At 34.8% G+C, this 20,443-nt stretch overlaps 1 protein-coding gene and 1 long non-coding RNA gene across 2 annotated transcripts; one reads left to right on the top strand and one right to left on the bottom strand.

The window, feature by feature from the left end:
* Window positions 1-268: 268 nt before the first annotated feature.
* Window positions 269-2,071, bottom strand: LOC126965489 (uncharacterized). Its single transcript, XM_050809124.1, has one exon. The coding sequence runs from the start codon at window positions 2,069-2,071 to the stop codon at window positions 269-271; it is 1,803 nt and encodes a 600-aa protein (XP_050665081.1).
* Window positions 2,072-15,917: 13,846 nt separating this feature from the next.
* On the top strand, window positions 15,918-18,603 carry LOC126965268 (uncharacterized). The gene is made up of 2 exons (XR_007729508.1): window positions 15,918-16,031; window positions 18,245-18,603. It is a non-coding gene; the product is annotated as an uncharacterized LOC126965268 (long non-coding RNA).
* The last annotated feature ends 1,840 nt before the right edge of the window (window positions 18,604-20,443 follow it).

Genomic DNA, 20,443 nt, shown 5'->3' with positions numbered 1-20,443 from the left:
AAAATATAGAATTGAAGTTGAGGAGCTATATTAAATATACTATTACCAAAAATTGCCGTTGTCTGCTGCGTGAAACATATTTTATTTTTTGTTTGCGTTAACTATCAGAGTAACTAAATAGTTGATCATTTGTTCTAATGAATACTAGCACTTCATATATATATAGGCACGGGAAAGTAAGTATTTTAAATTTATCAAAATATGGTTTACAGGAATCAGTGGGGCTTAAATGAAATATATCTCTTATAATACAAATAATATTTATATTTCACATTCTTGTCAGGGATTTTTCAAGTTTCAAGTGTCTACCCAGAGCGAGTTCGGCAATGAACACAAGACACGACAAACAGCATCCAATCAACCAGATGTAGAATATTCCCGCCAATTGAACTAGAGTTATTTCACATCCAACTTGACAGCTATAACTATTTGACATCATGTTTTTGCTGGTTGCACTCGCTTTGTCCAATACAGTAATCCCAATAGCATCATTGTACAATTTTTGACAAATTCCAGCTTCAAAAAGACTTGAAAGAGCTTTCTGGAAACTCTCTACGAAATAACTGTTTTTCCGTATTGCCATCTCGTGGTAAATGAAAAGTATATCCTCAGAAACTCTCAATACATTGGCTTCGCCGTTTGTTGCAGTATCTGCTTGAAAAGACGGCAAGTATCCATCTATTAAAACTGTAGCGCCTTTATTTTTGAGAATTACTTCTTCACAGTGGGTAAAATTATCACAAGAACCGGATGTGTTTGCATATGCTTCGTATCTTTTATCGTCAATGAAGTATTTTGCTGAAAAACGAAGATATGGCTTCGTTTCCGAGGACATTAGATCGTCTATTGTATGGTATAACGTTGGGGGCCCTTGGATTGTCAAATAGGAATAAAGCTGAACACTCATATAAGCCGCAAAATGAATAGACATGTAAAGAAAAAATGCATCTAATACTTTTTGTTTCATAGTTTCAACTCTTAACAATGATGTGGTACCTAAAAAGGCACCCCAGCTATATAAAATAGTATCTTTGATATCGACATGTTGTCGGTTTATTACGTAAAATATCCATGACATGGCAACATAAAATCCAAAAAATATAAGGAAAAAATATAAATCCTTGATTTTGTGCAAGAAAGACTGCCATGATCTCGTATCCCTTTCCACACCATAAGCCCACACAATAGCTTGTCTTGTATAAACACCTGAATAATCAACAACATCGCCGTATATCCTATAAAGTCCTCCAGCACATACGTCTAGGGATCCATTTAGCAAAAATTTTATAAATTCATTATGTGCAAACCTGTTTTCTTCGTCCTTCATAATGTAATAAACTTTAAGAGTCGAATTGAAATGATCAGCTATTATTTTTATGAGCTCGACGTCTGAACCACTGATATTAGATAAATTAATTGAAGCAAGATTATAAAACAAATGTTTTTTTTCCATGGTCGCGTAGGGACTTAACGTTCCCATGCCAACATTAAAATTACATTTTCTAAAGTTTCTTAGGTTCTTCTTTGGGAATACGCTTTGATTTATTTTCAAAAAACCACTATTACAGCTATTAATTTCTTTGAATATAGGTTGATCCACAATATTACAAGTTTTATCCTCAATTTCTACTGTTGCTGTTTTAATTATGTATGATGATCCATTATTTACTTTAGTCACACATGTTATATCTCGCATTATGAATGGTATGCTTGTATTTTTTGAGACTTCACCACACTTATTTTTGGGTTCTTGTGTGATTATCAAATATTTATGATTTTCGCTAAACTTATGATTGAGTTGTACAAAATCTTCACAATTTTCTGTATATATTACAACTAAGACACTACCATCGATTTTGTGCTCGGACTCCAATTTATCCACTGAAATTACTGGAATTTTTTTAAAATTGACTTCTCGTATGAAAGCTTCATTGAAATTAAGAGGTGAGTTAAGAAGAAGAATAGTTGGTTTATAATTCATTTCAAAACTAGTGATTTGCATAACGCATTCAATAAGATTGTTTAATTCTATTGATAATTTTTTAATTTGATGAATATTTGTAGTATTCATTTCGCATATTACTATTTGTATGAAATACCCTAACAAAACGTATAACCTTTTTCCTGACATGTTTTTTTAAATATCAAACATCAACTTCATGCAGTTACAATTTATATATCCACAAACCTCACATTTAAAATAGACATTATTACTTGTAGACAGCTCGTAAAACGAAAATATTCGTAGATTATTTTTTATTTTGATAGTTTACTAAGATATGTTTGCATTGGGAAAATTATTTGTTTGCAAAGCTTAAAGATAATTTTTCCAATTTATTATATTATGCCGAACATAGCACTATCGATGAAATTTTAAATGAAAATCTAGGAGTGTGAGTGAGAAAATGAATGTGCCTACTCCGACGTTATTATACACACCGGTACAATTAGCGAAAAAAAAAAGACGTGTGGCACTCGGGGACTGCCGCGGTATAGCTATTGCATAGCATTTTTTATCAACTTATGCAATTATAATTATTTATTTATGCAGTATTTTTTTTTGATAAAATTAATTTTAAAAAAAGCAAACGGGAAGTGAGTAAAATTTAACATGCAAGATTAGATAACAGACAGACAACGGGACAGCTGAAACTAAATAAAAATGCTTGCCATAATAATAAAAATTAAAAAAACGTGATAAAAAAAAAATAAAGAAATTAAAAAAAATCAAGATGTACCCCAGGCTCGAACATGGGACCTTCTTCACAAAAAGCATACGTGATAACCGCTGTTCCACGGCAACGGTGCCGAAATATCTATATTCATCTAGTAAGTAAGTGTTAGGTTATTTTCGTTACGGAATTTCTGGATTCGGTCTCCACGCTCAAGGCCCGCGATAGAAGCTATGCACTAGCTTAATAAAAAAATATTTAGAATCGTAGTATTGCATAAGTAGTAAAGTCTGGCCTGTTACTGTTATTAAATACATCAGAAATTTATAACTCATTTAATTTATTTTCATAGATATATTTTTGTCACCCGTTAATACAATTTTTTTAGACAGAGGTGAAATCCAAAAAGTTGGTAATTGTAATTTTATTACAAAATGTTTTTATTCTTATCAGCCGTTAGCCTTAAGTTTTTATTCTTATCGGTTGAAAACATGTAAAATGCCGTATTTAACTCCACAAGAGTAAGTTATTCCGAAGAAAAGCTCGAAAAAGACTAGAATCAGGTGAAGAGTGCGAGTGATTCAGTGTACAGTATGTAGAAGATTTAAAGAAGTGGCTATAGGTTCGTACATGTATACATCTCCAAAAGTCTTGAAAGACACCATCGTGTGCATCCATCATTAGCGTAGATCGATAGAAGTCAGCGAAAATGGAGACGTCATGGAGAACGTCACATTAGAATGACATATGGGAGCGGTTCAGTTATATATAGTTATATCGATAGAGGGATATGACTGGTAATCGTTAGATCGTGCCTTGCCTTGCCTCTTCATTCGCCTCCTATAATGATGATGCCTTTATCCTGATGCAGGATAATGCTCGGGCTAACAGTGCTTGTCCCTGGAAACAAGTATATTATCTAAACTTCAAAGTATCCAATCTCCAGATAATACAGTTCTTTCTTCTTACAGTTCTACAGCTACGGGTGGCTATGGAAAATTTCTAGAGTCTGTAGGTCTATTCTCAAAAACAGAGTTCTTGTCCTGAAAACCTCATTTGCCAAGGGTTTTTTTTATTTTAATATTTTATATATCCGGATTGTCTTGACCGCGCAAATTAAGAAGAAAGATATTCTGTATTTTTATTTCTGGAATATAGGTATTTCTCTAAATATATGAGTCAAAGACGTTTCCTTTTACAAGTAGTAATAAATGACGATTCTTTTGACTTTGAATCTTTCTTTTGACTTCAAACTTTATCTGAAAATAAAATCTGAAGCGTCTTGCGTCGTATTGATTCTATACGAGGTATCTGAAGAACATAAAAGAATTTAATCTATTAAATTAAAAATGATAAAATTCCCTTTCACGTGGCGTATTGATGCGTCTGACGTACAGAGTGCTATTAGGGTTATAATATATACGTGACATAGTAATCACAAATAGAGAAAGTTCTCCGTAACCTTAATAAACTAAACACCTAAAGAATAATTGTCGTTCCTTTGTCTCGCACAGTTGCAAGAAGTATTTCGCTAATACCATGCGTCATTGCATTGCTGGCTACCAATCTTATTTGCAATTTCTTTGAGAATAGATGGAGCGAGCTATTATAATCTTTGGTTTTCTCTTAGAATGCTTCCGTAGTCCATTCTAAAAGCCACAAAAATGAACCAGGTTGTTTTGATGCAGCTGTCTATAAGTTCCAGCTCATTTCACTACATTTATTGTCATCTAAAAGGTGTAGCCAAAGGAACAGTAAAACGCAATCAGTTTATAGTAATAATTATAGTGCGGGAAACGACGACGACGATTTTTGTTAATCGCTAGATTATTTACATTGGCATTTTCAGTATTAATATAATGAATGTAGAGGATAATGATGCATGCTTCTTGTCTGGTTCTGCGCAGGCCATCTGAAATTGTATATTATATTAAATAGGCTTAGTTGTAATATGACTGATCAACTTTTAATAAGCGATGCGAATCCGATGCAGTTCAGTTTAGGTACCTAAACTGATTCACTAAAATTCGTACCATGAAGTGCCTTTTACTGAATTGCGTTTGGATCGCTTACGAAGAATGAACGAAATAAAATTGCGTTTCGAAACCTAAATTGATATGATTTTAGCGTTTTTTGCGTAGAAAATACTAAAAATACATTTTATAATTAATTTTTTTATGCTTATTAAATAAAAGTAATATAAATAAATATAGTTCTTTGAATTACAATTTAAATGTTTACTTATGTGTTTTCGTAAAAATAACGAGTTATGAACGCACCTCCATTGATATTTGATTTGACAGGACCACAGAGTAAGTACATTTTTTTAATTCGTTCTTGCGAACAGGCTATAGCCCCGGCCCTTACTGCCTCGTCTTTAATATTTTCATTTTTGGTATTTATTTTCAGTATTTTGTTTTACAAAAAAGACCAATAAAGTATTCTCATCTCATCTTTAATCAATAAAAATTTTCTTTTCTATGTTTTCACTATATTTAAATAGTTATTAACCACACGATTCACTTTCCTCTAAGGAAGTAGCAACTTTTTTCGAATCGGTCACTTTGACAAATAAGCTATCCAGTTTAGGTTGAAATAACACCTCATGGTACGGATGAATGAACGAACTAAATCTGTTTGCGATTCAGTTGATATCATTTTTGACATTCAATTGACATCATTGCGATTTAATCAGTTGATTTGACGTCAACCTAAATTAGATAGCTCATAATCACGTCGTGGTACGAATTAGCAATGCAGTTCATTTTAGGTTGTCAATTAAATCGCAATGAGAGTTCATGGTAGGCCCGCAGTTCTTCTCGCATGTCAAAGCCCCTTTACGAAGTGATGTAGCTTCATGAAGTTACCAAGTGTTGTTGCAATATGATATGTTGTTGTCACTCCCTATGGTTAATAAATATATTTATATTTCTTTTAATAATTTCAAAGATATTTTAATCTATATGTTATTATATATTTGTTATTGGTAAAGGAATTATATTCTGATAGATTTTCTGTAGATATACCCGAAAGCGAGTAGCCCTCTTATTCAAAGTAGACAGGAGTACAAACAAGCGTACGGCTCACCTGATGGGCCGTCATTACCACCGCTTACACTCCCTTGAAATAGCAGAAGAATCACAGAAGCATTGCTGGCCCAGCATGTAGGTGTATGCGCTCTATTTGAAGGTACTCATGTCGTTTCGTCCTGTGAAAACTGTGCCAGGAAGTTCATTACAAAGATTCACGGGAATGAGTCTCTTCTGAGACGACTGTCTCTTTCTATCAGTTCTGACAATTTTTCTCATTGAAGCGTGGTGGTATCAAGGTAACACTTGTATAGTATTAAATATTAAAATCTCGGATAGGATGTAATAAAAATAAAGCTCCTAAAATAAGCAAAACAAAAGCTACGGCCATTTTAGTTCTAGATATATCGCAAGGAAATCAAAACCTTTTGGGTACCACCCACTGTTCTACAATCATGAAGTTCGGGAAGCAGTTTCATTAGCCATGAATTGTTCTTATATGTTAAATAATTTACATATTTATTTGTTGTCTTTATCAGTGTGAGTGTGAAAGCTTCCTTTAACGCCTGTAATTATATTTATGGCAAAGTTTACATTAAACTCTGACTATTTCGATAATTTTCTCATATTATGTACTCGACGGACAGATGGCCGTTGGAGCAGTAAAGTCGAATGACGACTACGTACCAGAAGACGCAGTGTTGGCAGGTAGTCCCCACAAGATGATCTGGTTAAGATCACCGGAGTAGGTCGGATGAGGGCAGCGCAGGACCGATCAAGTCATATCATGGCGATCTATGAGGCTTTGTCCAGCAGTCGACGTTATTAAAATTTATTACAAAAATCTAGTGATGATTCCAAAGAGAATTGTTATATATTATTACCACAGAATAGATCTCTTTAAACTGTTCTGTGATTATTACCAATAGCGAGGATTCCTAAAGTTACTTACAAAATTAGTACAAAACTCCTGGTTGGCGTGTCAGTCGTGCGTGACGCATTCTTCCTTATACCCTATTAGAATTTTATCATTTTTGAGTCATTCAATTCGTACTGAAATATCTGAAATTCTCGTTATTTTATTATGATTAATTCAAAGGACGTTTTAACTACACCGGCCTGCAAAAGTAAGTATCACACTTTTCAAATTAATTTTTTTTCTTAACTATAGAAGGTAGAGATTTAAGATTTAAAACTGTTGTTGCAAATTTTATAGGCTTTAATTCTTAGAAACTAAAATTGTACATTAGTAACATTTTTAACTTAAAAAAGATAAAAGAATGAAAATAGATATTTTTAGTTTAGTGTAAAAAAAATCAACTAAAATGTATTACATGTTATTTAATTTTTAATTACTGGTATTACCTCCTCGAGCTCTGATTACAGCTTCGAGCCGGTTTGGCATACTGAACACTAGGTTTCGGAGCCGATGTTGGGGGTTATTCTCTCATTCTTCTACCAGGGCCTGCTTTAGTGCCCTGAGGGTAGTAGGTGGTGGTCTGCGATTTCTGACTAGCCTCCCAAGCTCATCCCAGGCGTGTTCAATCGGGTTGAGATCAGGACTTCTTGATGGCTAAGCCATCACGCTGATACCGACCTCCTGAATATACTCTTGTACGATATGAGCCGTATGTGGCCGGGCATTATCATGCATCAGCATCGATCCATCATCCATATTTGCTAAATACGGCCCTGCATACTCATTGAGAATCTCTTGAGCATATCTTTGCCCAGTGAGGGTGCCATTTTCTATGGCTACTAGCTCTGTGCGACCTTCTGAAGATATGCCAGCCCATACATGTGCACTGCCTCCACCGTATTGGACTCTTTCTGAGATGCAGGCTTGAAGGTATCGCTCACCAGGTCGCCTGTAAACACTTCGCCTTCCATCAGAAGTGTAAAGAACTCATGCAGTGCGATGCCGCAGTCTCGCTACTCGATGCTGTCTCTCGAGTTTTGGGCTACTCGCTGGTCTTCGGGGTTTCAAATTTGCTTCAGCAAGTCTTCTTCTCACTGTACTGTCACTAATGTAGTCCCTCCGGTTCTGAAGTTGCTGGACTTCATCTGCATTTTGGTGGCGATTTCTTAACACAGTGGAAATAATATAACGATCTTCTCGGGCACTGGTACACCTGGGTCTGCCATTACGAGGTCTCCTCAGATGGTGTCCAGTCTCTTCGTACCTTGGCTTTACCTTCTGGACCGTTCGTACCGTCACACCCACCATTCTTGCAGTGCGACGCATACTGATGCCTAGTTCCAGAAAAGCCATGATCCTAGCACATTCTTCAACTGAAAGGGGCACCATAAATAAATGTTATGTGCTTTTTAGCATAAATTTTTAAAACAAGACCCATCGATCTTGAAAAAAATTCAAAACAGAAAGAAAAATGTGAATGGAAAAATTGTAATTCGGCAACTTCCACTTTGAAAAAGGAATGGTTTTGTTTTTGAAGTTTTTTTTCAGCCAATTCTTAAAAGAAAGTTACCGACTATAAAGTTTTTATGTACAAAATTAAATTCTCTTTGGAGTCCTTTTTATTTCGAAAGTATATCTTGTGAACTTAAAACGTTATCCCAATTTTAAAAGTGTGATACTTACTTTTGAAGGCCAGTGTATTTGTAAGCTCTTTTATTTGCAAATCGTGTAATTTTTTCAAAGAATTTAATAGTATAAACAAATTAATACTAGCTTAGTTGGTATTGGGAATTCAAAGGCTATTAATCTGAATTGAGAAGCTTTAATTAGTTGTTTCTGAATGTCAATTGAATAAAGATTAATTTGAATTAGAGATGTCAAAGACTAAATACAGACATAAAATAGTGCTGACTTTACAAGATATTTTCAATGAATATCCTTCATACTTATTACAAACCAATTTACAACATGCCCAATTAATAACCATCAAAACAGCAAATTAATTTGTCATACTAACAGACAAACGTTGCGTTTTTTCTTATATTCACCTCAATATTTTTAAAGCCTGTATGACATTCACAGCAAAATTACATCACATGATAATTATAGCCAATTATTTATAAGTACGTAATGATACGAAAATCTGTTACGCATTTCATGTGTGTCGTATCGTATCTTTCTTCAATCTTTTTAACTCAGTTTACTAATTATTCATAAGTATATCGCATTTCATGTGTTGTATCGTATTCTTATTCAAATTGTTTTATGATAGTTGGTTGAAGAATTATTGTTCTTTGTAGTTTTTATGAGTTTGTTGTCAGATATATCTGTAACAACCTATGCATAAATATCAAGACGTCCTATTTATTTGGAAAGTAGGACGTACCACATGGGTACAGATGTAAAAACATAAATATTATGTTCATAACTAATAGATAAAATTGTTTGTACATATTTGTCAAACGAATAATCATTCAAATCAGGGAGCCACGGCTCATATCACTTCAAGTATATACTCAGTTACAATTAAAAATAAACAAAATATTACATTTGAATTTGGTATATCTCATTTTTTATGATTGTTCATGGAGTTTTCTTATTTTGGCGCCAATATATTGTACAATATTTTGCGATATTCAAATGGAGTGGGGTGATAAAGAGAACCGAATCGCTGTGATTGCATTAAACAAAGTGGGTGTGGAGCCAAATGCAATTTTCAAAACTCTCAATACGCTTGGTATTAGTAAAATGTTTGTGTACCGGGCTATTAATATGTATAATGAGACCTACTCTGTTTGTAGCAGAAAAAGATCTGGCCGTCCACGTAGTGTTCGTACGAAAATGATGGTTAAGCAGTAAGGAAAAGAATTCGAAGAAATCCTGTCCGAAAGCAAAAGATTTTACCTCGGGAAGAAGATATCACCTAGAACCATGTCGCGTATTTTAAAAGATGACTTGGGACTTGCAGCCTATAAGTGACGTACTGGTCATTTCTTAACTGATAATTTAAAAAAGAATAGGGTGGTTAAATCGAAACAACTATTGAAGCGGTATGTAAAGGGAGGTCACAGAAAAATTTTGTTTACGAATGACATTAAAAATTTTAGATGTATAGTAAAAAATAAATTAACATCTAAGGCCTATTATAATGTGAAAGATTATTTGAATGATATAGTTGGAATTAATGTTCTAAATTTTGTTAATGAATATTGTTATACTCATTTGAATGCTATTGTAACTTTTGTACTTCATCCTGACTTGCACTAAATAACTCATAAAGTTTTACAGTGAATAAAGATTTTTTGACTTTGACTTTGACTTAACGGCCGTTTTCAATAACCTATCTATGCTCAGATTAAAATACTACAGGTAGACAAATCTATCCCTTTACCCTTACTTACATTACAATAATCCATCGACAGATAGCATTAGACTATAACTAATAACAAACTATATTGGACATAACTATGGATAAATAAGATCTTGTCATTAAACGGTGCGTTATTGAAAACAGTCGTAAGAAAATTAGAATGCTGTTACAATGTGAACACTCCTTCGATTTACTTAACAATTCGAGCACGTTTCAAACACACTGACAATAATACGTTTATTACTTCGACCTTGTTCATGTTCGTCAGGATAATAAAAATTGAAACACACAATAGAAAAACAAATCGAGTTTTAAGATAGGCATTTGCGGCCATACAAATAATCTTTAACTTAAACTTAAGAGGTTTATTAAATTCAATCTTTATTAAGTTAGTTTATAACTTTTATTTTTTGAAGTCAGTTTCTTTGACGCAGTTTTTTTTATTTTTAATGTCTGTAATAGGTTTTTCTCCAAACTGCAGTTGGTTTTTCTCGATTACATCGGATAAACTATAAGATTTCCTTGCTTTTTTATTGTCATATATTATACAAAAGCTCTGAGCGGCATCGCAATTCCGTTCGTCACTTTGAGACTTTAGTTGTTAAGTCTAAAAAGCCCAATAATATCACTAGCTATGTCGCTAAAAAGGCTCTTTGTTAAAAAGCCTTTCATTGGTAATATATACAATAACCAAAAAAAACAAGATGGACAACATGTAGGAAATATTTTTCATACAACTTTTCTAACCGCATCTCTGCGGTCGTTCAGTCATGACTCAGTATCGTGGGTATCGTCGGATGAGTCTGCCTTCATCAGTGCCTGTCCATTGCCTCCCTTACAACGGACTAAGTTCTACAACATAGTCGAGAGTTGGCCTTTCACTTAATCGGTAGGGAACCCTCCGCAGGCTCGTTTTTGGACGAGACGAGCAGGACCTTCAGCTGATGATAATTGATACGCCTTGCCCAATGCAGTGCCGCTCAGGATTCTTGAAAAACTCAAAAATTCTGAACGGCCCTACAATTGCGCTGGTTACCTTGAGACATAAAATTCTTATTTGCCCAGTAATTTCACTCGCTATGGCGCTCTTAGACCGTAGCAGAATAATGTTTACACGTTACTTCTTCACGGCAGAAAAAGGTGCTAGTCCGAAGAAGCCTCCCACTGGTAATGCCCATAGTCGCCTCTTACGACACCCTTGCGCCCGGGACTTCCCTATTCTTTTTATAGCCCGGGGAGCACAGGGCACAGTTTACTTCAGTATTCCTAACTACGATCAGCTTTTCAAGGCTCTCATCTGCCCTCCTCGTTATGGGACCGAAATAGGTGAGAATTCTCTGTTGGCAGATTGTAGAGAGGCGGGGTCGGATATGAAGCTGCGAAAGGATAGATGCATTGGCGTGCTAATGGCAGATCGAAAAATGCGCCTCCATCGCCTACTCGCATATTTGTATGAAATATTTGAATTATCACAGCGGATACTCCAAAGGGAGTACCTCTCTCTCCCCAGATGTCGCTTCCGATGAAGGCTTAGAGGGCACATGTCCAAAGCCAATCAGTTGGTGTTTAGTGGGCAGGCACGTAGGCTCTTGTGAGTCCCATATAACCAAAAAAGCCGTTGGTATGCATTAGCATTCACCACCTCCCTCCCATCCATCGCTTTCCCGGGTAGCCTTTTCTCCTTAGTCTGAGCACAAAAAAAAGGAATTCCGGCCCATTTGTCACATCAATATTCGAAGGTATATAGTATAAAAATACTATTTACTATAAAAATGATTTAATATTGTTACAATAAATATTACCTTCGAAGCGTCAGCGTCAGAGGTGAACTGGAGTACTCGGGAGAGATAAGGCACGCACCACTTTATTATCCTTGTCGGCTGGAAATATGAGTTTTCATCATTCGGCCCGAAGTAAGTCTATTTCTGTTATGCTTTATTTTTATTTGTATGTATTTCAGCTGTCAAATCAAACCGCTTTACTTCACAGTCTCTATATACGTTTGCCTACAATATATATGTCTACAACAAGATCTCAAAAAATATATGAAACTTTTGTTGCGAATTTAAAAAAATCTATTGGTGCATTATAAACGTTATAGCATTGTTCTTTCTTATTGGCACGAATTTGTTCCAAACTTAAGAAGTGCATGAAATTCTGGTGTTTTTTACGCTTATGGGTCAAGTTGGCTGGCCGGATGTTATGACTAGTATATCAGTACTTTTACATGAAAAACATTTTTAATGAAGCGTCTGTGGCATAATGGGAAAAGCAGTTGACCCTCACCAAGGAGCCCCCAGTTCAATACTCGCCCATCATCTCAAACATCTTGAGGTATTGCCATCCGATATTCATCAAATCCAACGACCTGTTATAAGTACATGTGGCCTACATTTGGTGTGCCAGTTTTCAGGTCAATACAACATGGATACTGTGAAACAAGCAAGTTCTGTCATCAATAATGCCAGAAACGCTCCTGTGAGTACTTTTCTTCCTTTTGTTGTGGGAAACATGCACAGAGCCGGTCCGAGGTTCGAGTCTCCTTAGGAGACGCCCCGCGACTGTTGTTGCGTAGTCTTTGCGGTGTCCAAGCCTTCAGGGCTAACAGCATAGAGGAGGTTTTTAATCGGTAGGGGGTGTCCGAGTCCGACATATCGGCCCCGTTTCGGGGTCTTCAATACGTAAATGTATTTTCCTCCTCTCCAAAAAACATAAAAAAATAAAATAGTACTCTTCTTTTGCAAGTTAGTATTTCATTAGAAAGGGTGCCTAACTAGTGAAATTACTGCACTATCCAAATGTTGTGAATTTTTCTTGAGTGTTAATTCCACTAAGATTTGTATCCAAATCGACACGTTTCGGCTATCAGATACAGGAGACATCTTCAGGAGATGCTGACTCGCCAAATTCTAGCACAAGACTGTGTTGAATCGTCGCCGTTGTCTTCTCACCTACTGGTGGAGGCGGAAGGAGGGTGTCAGGGCTAAGCCCTGGCTCTTACTTTCCCAATACGTTGGCAGAGTCATTGGGTATTTAGGCTTTTTTATATTTCGCTGCTGAATTGAATGAGCCAAAAACCGCTTCTTAATACCCTCGCCACATAAATTGGCACACAGTGTTTGGTTGGCTTTTGTGACGCATAATAGATACTTTTATAAGTATCAGTGGCGAAGAGACCACAGTTTGTTCATCATTTCATTTGGATTTTCGCAAAATAACGTTATTAATTAAATAACTGCAATACTAAGACTTAAGCTGTGATGTCTTAAGGCGAGAGCTGCTCACAATTTAGGATAATATTCAGTAATCCTGACTGGCACTGTATTGTAAAGGCTGAGCGCAAGGATTATCTCTTACCAGTAGGTAATATTTTGGTAATTTTGTCACTTTTAGTAATAGATGTAATTTAACTAAAGAATGTATAAATTGTTTTACAACCAACAAAAAGGTGCAAGCAATTAAAAATGCAAGGTCAATAAAACTTCGATTTGTCATCCCAAATTTAATTAATTATATATTCTACGTTATACATTATACACGTGGAACGGATAATATATTCATTTCTTGCAATTTACATCTAATCATCATCGTATCAGCCGGAAGACGTCCACAGCTGCCGAAAGACCTCCCCCAAAGATCTCCACGACGATCAGTCCTGCGCTGCCCTCATCTAACGTATTCCGGCGAACTTGACCAGATCATCGGTCCATCTTGTGGGCCTACAAAAAATATCTTTGCCCTGTAGTATCCCATTGGCCACAGCAACAGCAAAGCTAACGGGATCCTCCAAAGGGAAATAAACTCTCTCGTGAGGGTAGAATGAAAAAACAAACGCATGCTATCGCAATCTGCTGACTTACCAAACACGATGGGTCGCTGATCTGCGACGTGGGCGTCGAATAGGCAAAATGCAGTTCTGACTAGGCAATGGGTGATAAACGTCACGAGAGTATATGTAGTCAGCAGCAGACAAAATAAGTACGGCATATGGCCAATCATGTTTAGTTTGAGAAGACTCAAGCAATATTATAGGGTTATATTGTTAGAGTTTGTGGAGCACGTTCTGCATCCTAATAACCTTGTTAAATTTTGAAATTATCGAACTTATCGTATTGTACAAGGGGTGTACAAAAAGTAATCGGATAATGACATACTTTCACTCAACAAAATCCAAGAAGTACATCTAGGAGTTTCTATTAGGAGTTTTCATTTAGATAAGTCCCGATAAGTGGGTCTTAGGCTACCTGTCATTCATTGCTAACAAACATTCACGATATTTTATTATCTCAAAAGAACGTGAAATAGAGTTTCGCACAGCATGTTTTCGGGGTTGATTCGTTTTTCCTTTCCGGTTTATTTGGATCTATATTGTTTAAAGCGCGCGGTACTGCATTGTTATGTGCAGGGTGTATGAAACAAACTAAACAACAGGTAATCAAGGTTTTTCATATGCAGAAATTCTATTTTGAGCATATTTTCAGCATCCAATTGAAATTTTTCCACAATGAAGCATTTTTATTGAAGTAGGCGTTACTTTGCAGAAATCCATAATTATACAAATGATTTAAGTTTTCTTTAGTGTTTAATTCCGCCAATATTTTGTCGTCTCGCCAAAATCTGGCACGATCGTCTCGTGCGTGCAACACAACACGTCCTGAGGATGCCTCGTGTAGAGGCGAAACACGTGTCGAATTGTTTAAAAACAAATTTTGGCGGAATTAACATTCAAGAAAACTTAAATCATTTGTATAACTATGAAGCATATTGTATTCGTTGTTAAATCACAGTAAATACCGTAAAACAATATCCAGATTGAGACATTATATTGCATATCTAAAGACACTTACAGAAGGGCATGAATGAAAGAAATTAAAAGTGCTTACCAGCCCAAAATATAGAAACTGTCTTGAACGAGGCGCCTGATAACGTTTTTCTCTCTTATAAGTAGCTGTCAATTGCATATGCTTTGTGTATAAGTATACATAGGCGTAGTTGAGTGTCTGTTAGAATTAATGTGAGTTGACAATACTGAGTACTTATAACCACACACGCACATAACAAATTCACCATTCTCTTTCAAAATACCATGGGCAAATATTATTTCTTAAAATGAATCGATCTTTCATGCGTTATCATAACTGAAAATGTTTCAAGCAAAATATTGTGAAAAATAATATAAGTTATAAGAAGTAATAGCAAACTATTCTACCACTTCTTGTATCTTATATCATTTGTCATATGTTAATTATAAATTTTATTGTTAACGATACTTATTGATGTCAAAAATTTTTTTTTCTTACTGAATCTACTGCTACTTCGTAAAGGGTTAAGATAATGCGAAGAAGTAGCAAGAAACTCATTGCCACTCTTTTTACTACACACGTTATAACACTGTAATCCATATTTTTATAAAAAAAAATCCCGCTGAGTTTCTTGCGCCCGTTCTTCTCAGGTCTGACGCAGTCTATTTTGAATAGGTGGTAGTTTTTGACGTTCAATATTTGAATTTGAATTCAAAACTGCCATATTGTGTCATCTTTCTACAGGACTCGTTTTCGCCGGACTTCTGACAGCCATGGCGGACAGAACATTAACTGTCGACTGTTCCCAACAAAACAGTTATAATAAGCTTCTGTAGTTTCGAAGACATATTTAATCTATCTATATGCTATATGAAGCACAAAGATGGCGCTAAAAAATTATATTCCTCAGTAACAATAGGTACAGACCTCCATAATATATCTTTGGATAGCATAGCTTAAGTCTAAAGTTCAAACATTTCCCATAGAGTGACATAGAATTTCCGGATGATTCGATACCAGTCATTTTCAACAAAATTTCGTAATCTCGACTAAGGAACCCAGAATCACGAAAGCAATCAGTAAGAAAATCCAATTAATAGAATGCAAGGACAACAATTTGTCATACTTGAGTTAATTATTATGATAAGTGCTTTGTTTGAATTGAGTACATTCAGGTTTATAAATGTTTTTTCACGTGGAATGGAAAATATTATCATTCCTAGCAATTTATATTTATTTGTAAGTTAATACTTGTGAAAAATTAATGTTAAGTTACTATGTCTGAGATTATTTTATGATTATAAAAGAAGGTAGGTAAGGCGCATGGCGTCGGACAGACCACCAGTACGTGAGTAGTGATTTAGTATTAATCGGAATCTGCGGAAGTGAAACAACGCGTCTTCTAGAACGTAATAATCATGAAGATCTCATATAGAAAATATGATCGGCATATAATTTATATATCCCAAACATATTTGACGAAGTAAAACGATACTCAATCAACTATAAGGCTCGTTTTACAACTCACCCAAACCCGCTATCCAGCTCTTGCAGCAAAATCTGATTGCAAGACTTAGGAGAGCCAATGTGCATGGAGCCCCATTGCCCCATCTCCCCTTAGTTAGGTAACTAAGGGGAGATGGGGCAATGGGGCTCCACCTCGCCAAACCTCAACCTTTTGTAACTCACCTGATTATAGTCTTGAGGACTCAACGGAAGAAAAACAGTTTCGAATAAGACATACAGATAATGTGTAATATGTATTGGTCTGTGGTTTATAGTTGCAGGTTCTGGAAGATTTTCCGCGGTTAGATATACAGTAAAAGCTCTTTATTGGCGGGGTAAATGTTGATACAGAAATCGTGGATCATCATCATCGTCAGCCGGAAGACGTCCACTGCTGGACAAAGGCCTCCACCAAAGATTTCCACGACGATCGATCCTGCACTGCCCTCATCCAACGTATTCCATCTTGGGGGGCCTACCAACACTGCGTCTACCGATACGTTGTTGCCATTCGAGGATTTTTATGCCCCACCCACCATATGGAATGGTAATTTTGTAATATTGGCTTAAAGGTATACGTTCCTGTGTGACAAAATAAAATATAAATTAATAAAAAAAAAACATTTTAATTGAAGTTTTTTACCATTTTGATTATTTATTGTCTTCGGGAATTATTCATTAGGAAATGGTTTCAATAATTTTGTATTTTTTCTCGCTTGGCAGTTTTTAAAAGCTCCTTTAATTTGTTGGAATAAGGTCTATTTTATTTTATTATTAGTCCACTTGACGACGCGTATACAAAGGTTGTTGGGTTTAATACCTATTGGTATCCATCTACATATGTACCGATGTACGGATTAGATCCGCAAATACAGAAATCTTAGACGCAAATATAGGGTTTGGGTCGTATTTTTTTTAACCGCAAATAGTGAAAACGCAAAAATGAAGGAACCGAAAATAAGGAGCTTTTACTGTACTGAAACCCCCCGTTCCGATTAATACCAAATCACTACCAACACAAAACTTCAGGGTAACAACGCGCGGCAACTTTATTGTTACTCATGGTCTGCGAGGATCACTTACCTTCTTTGTGGTCTATTAAATGATATTAAAATAGAAACGAGTTTGTATATCACATAGTATATTTTTATTTATACTTTTTATTAATCTGACTAGCTGCTGCCCTCGACGGCGTGACGATAAAGAGCAAACATACCGACTCTCCCGAACTTATGTATTTCCTTAACTTATACACTGAATCACTGACATTTTCTGAACTTCATTTTATCATACATTCTGAAATCAAACAGTTCAATAACAGAATACTAAGGCTGGGTTGCACCAACCAACTTTAGCAATAACAAACATATTAAAGTACCGGTTAAGTAAAAATGAGTTGCACCATTTGACAATTTTTAGATGACGTGATAACTTTAACTATTCATCGTAGCCGTTCAATCTTTGGCGGTTAAAACTTTTGTTAATGTTAAATAGATTAATACCAACCTGTCAAAAGTTTCAAATAAATACTCGCTTTTTAACATTAACTTTAACTATGCCAAAGAACACAATGGTGCAACACATTCCGCAGTTTATGTTGAAGACAGCGTTACTGTTAACGTTACATTTTACTTAAGCCTTAATTAAACAACTACAGATAATTAAATGAAACCCAGTGTAATTGTCGTCCTTGTATACTTTCTATATTTACAACTTTATATGTTACTGTTTTAATTTTCGTTTTGTGTGTTGTAATTTTGTAGTTTTCACTTTTGGTTTAAAATATCTTTGTTGTTTTTTGTTTTGCGTTATTGTCCATTGCAAACATAATTAGTATTTAATTTATGGATCTGTTTTCTCTTTTTGTTTATGTATAATTGTAACCTTACTATTGTAAAATACTGTTTTGTTCCTGAATAAATAAATAAATAAACTTTATCCAACAGAATCCAAGATGTTGAACCAGCAGTTCCCATCGACATTGTTATTGAAAAATCCGGCAACATATCCTACACACCCATAGTCATGATGATACCAGACAAAGAACCATTACTGTCCAGAAGACATCGCAAAACACCCTGGCATTTCATGTTCGGTCCGGATGAACCTGTTCCAGATGAAACAAACTCCACCATTGATAATCTGGCCCATGGTATTGTTCTATTCTTTGAAAAACTTGCATTGGAATTGAACCACACTCTGCTGGGTAAAAATAGTGGTAATAAAAATGTGAATTCACTTAGGTTTCGTGAACGGAATGGGATTCAAAATATAATTATCAATTAAACGTTGTTTTTCATAGAAATTGTGCTGTTTTATTTCGTTCTTGCATCCTTTCTTACCTGCATTTGATATGTGAATCATAATTTCAAAAACGCTTATATGTCACATTGATTAAAATACCAATTCGTATCCTCATCGATCGATGAACACATATCAATGTAACGATGTTTGATTGATGATTGTAATGAAAAATATTGCAATCTCTGAACGCCAATTGCAGCTAGTATATATTTCTAAGCGAGATTGTAATAATTATTATAATCTGCCACTTCTTTATTTATGTTTTCTTTCTTTCTTTATATTTCGTATGAGAGAAATTTTGCAGCAATATCGTCACGATTTTCAGTTACGCGCCATGTTGTTTTTCTTATCAAAATTCTGTATAGTGACGTAAAGAATAATATATTAGTTTGAAAATAAAATAAAAAGACTTATTCAAATTGAAGTGAATTAATAGTAAAAGTGAGAGTGATTATTGTATATTTTGTTTGATAAATTCAACACGTGAGCTTGATTTTATTATTTTGTATGCATGTCTATAATAGTAAAATAGGTTTAATTTATTACGGATTTTTTTTTCTTAAACATAATCTAAACAATTTCTGTGAAGTTGTAAATAGTAGAAGACTGTACTCTGGTAAATAAACAATATAATTTTTATCACATACTATATAATTTTAAAGTGATACGTTTATTACATCACCTCAAATTTTTTCATCCACCTATCGCATGACGCATTACAACCGGCCGTTTAGTAGAGTTGAAGTTGATTCATTAATTTCAAACCACTTACCGTCAGGTTTATTTACATTGTATTTTTGTTTCGTTACTATATTTTTTTTTGAATAGCCTGAGGGTGGTTGCTCCATTCCCATCATTAAGGAAGTTGATTTTTTATTGTGATAACCCTCACTTCTGGGATTAATTACACAAATTTAATTTGAAAACAAAATTTAAAATGTAGATGAAGCCACAACCTAAGAGTTGAACAAGACATATCAAGATTTATGAAAGTTACGTCGCTCGAACGGTTGGCTCAGGGGAAGAGCGCTCGTACGGAACGTGAGAGGTCGCGGGTTTGAGTACCGCATCGTTAATAAATTAATTAATTCATCAAAAATAAATTGTGTAAAGTCATTTATGGTATAGTAACCTTTAACATATTTCTTTTAAAGTATTTCTGAGATCATGTTGTAAAAGCGCTATAAAAGATTCACTTACACTTTCTCCATTTTAATAATAGTTTTTTGAGGGCTCGATGACTGACAAGTTATAGTGATGTCCTAAAGCACGTAACAATCGATTTCGCTTATTTTTTGTAAAAAAGATAGCATAACATTCATTTTTAAATTTATTAATATGAAAATAAAAATTTCAGAATCAATAGTAGTAATCGATATGTATGGCACATCACTAAGTGGGCGGTACCCGTCCATGAAGTACAATATTATTTGTATGAAATTCCAACTTATATAATACAAAACTTCATGGGCGTCTGTCTAAAAACTATTAATGAAATGGACAAAGTATAGTCAGAATTATCCTTTTGGTGAACGTACGTATAATAGCGATTAGAGTCTTATGTCGGTATGATTAGCTACCAGCCATTTTTAAACAATAGATTTCGTAATCTCGATTAAAGAACCCAGAATTACAGAAGAAATCGTTATGAAAATCCAATCAATAAAATGCAAGGACAATAAAACTACAATTTGTCATACTTAAGTTAATGTTAATCATTTTGACAGGCGCTTCATTTCCACTGACTCATTGCTAAATGTTTCTTTACTTGAAATGGAAAATATTGTTTTTCCTTGCAATTTATATCTATTTGTAAGTTAATATTTGTGAAAATATAATAT

Source organism: Leptidea sinapis, chromosome 7 (genome assembly GCF_905404315.1).
Source record: "Leptidea sinapis chromosome 7, ilLepSina1.1, whole genome shotgun sequence".
Classification (NCBI taxonomy): domain Eukaryota; kingdom Metazoa; phylum Arthropoda; class Insecta; order Lepidoptera; family Pieridae; genus Leptidea; species Leptidea sinapis.
Note: the sequence above shows the minus strand (reverse complement) of the source record. Positions and strands in the feature narration are given on the sequence as shown.

What these genes read in the sequence shown, in the direction of transcription:
- LOC126965489 (XM_050809124.1), bottom strand. Translation starts at nt 2,071, where the DNA reads ATGAATACTACAAATATTCATCAAATTAAAAAATTATCAATAGAATTA.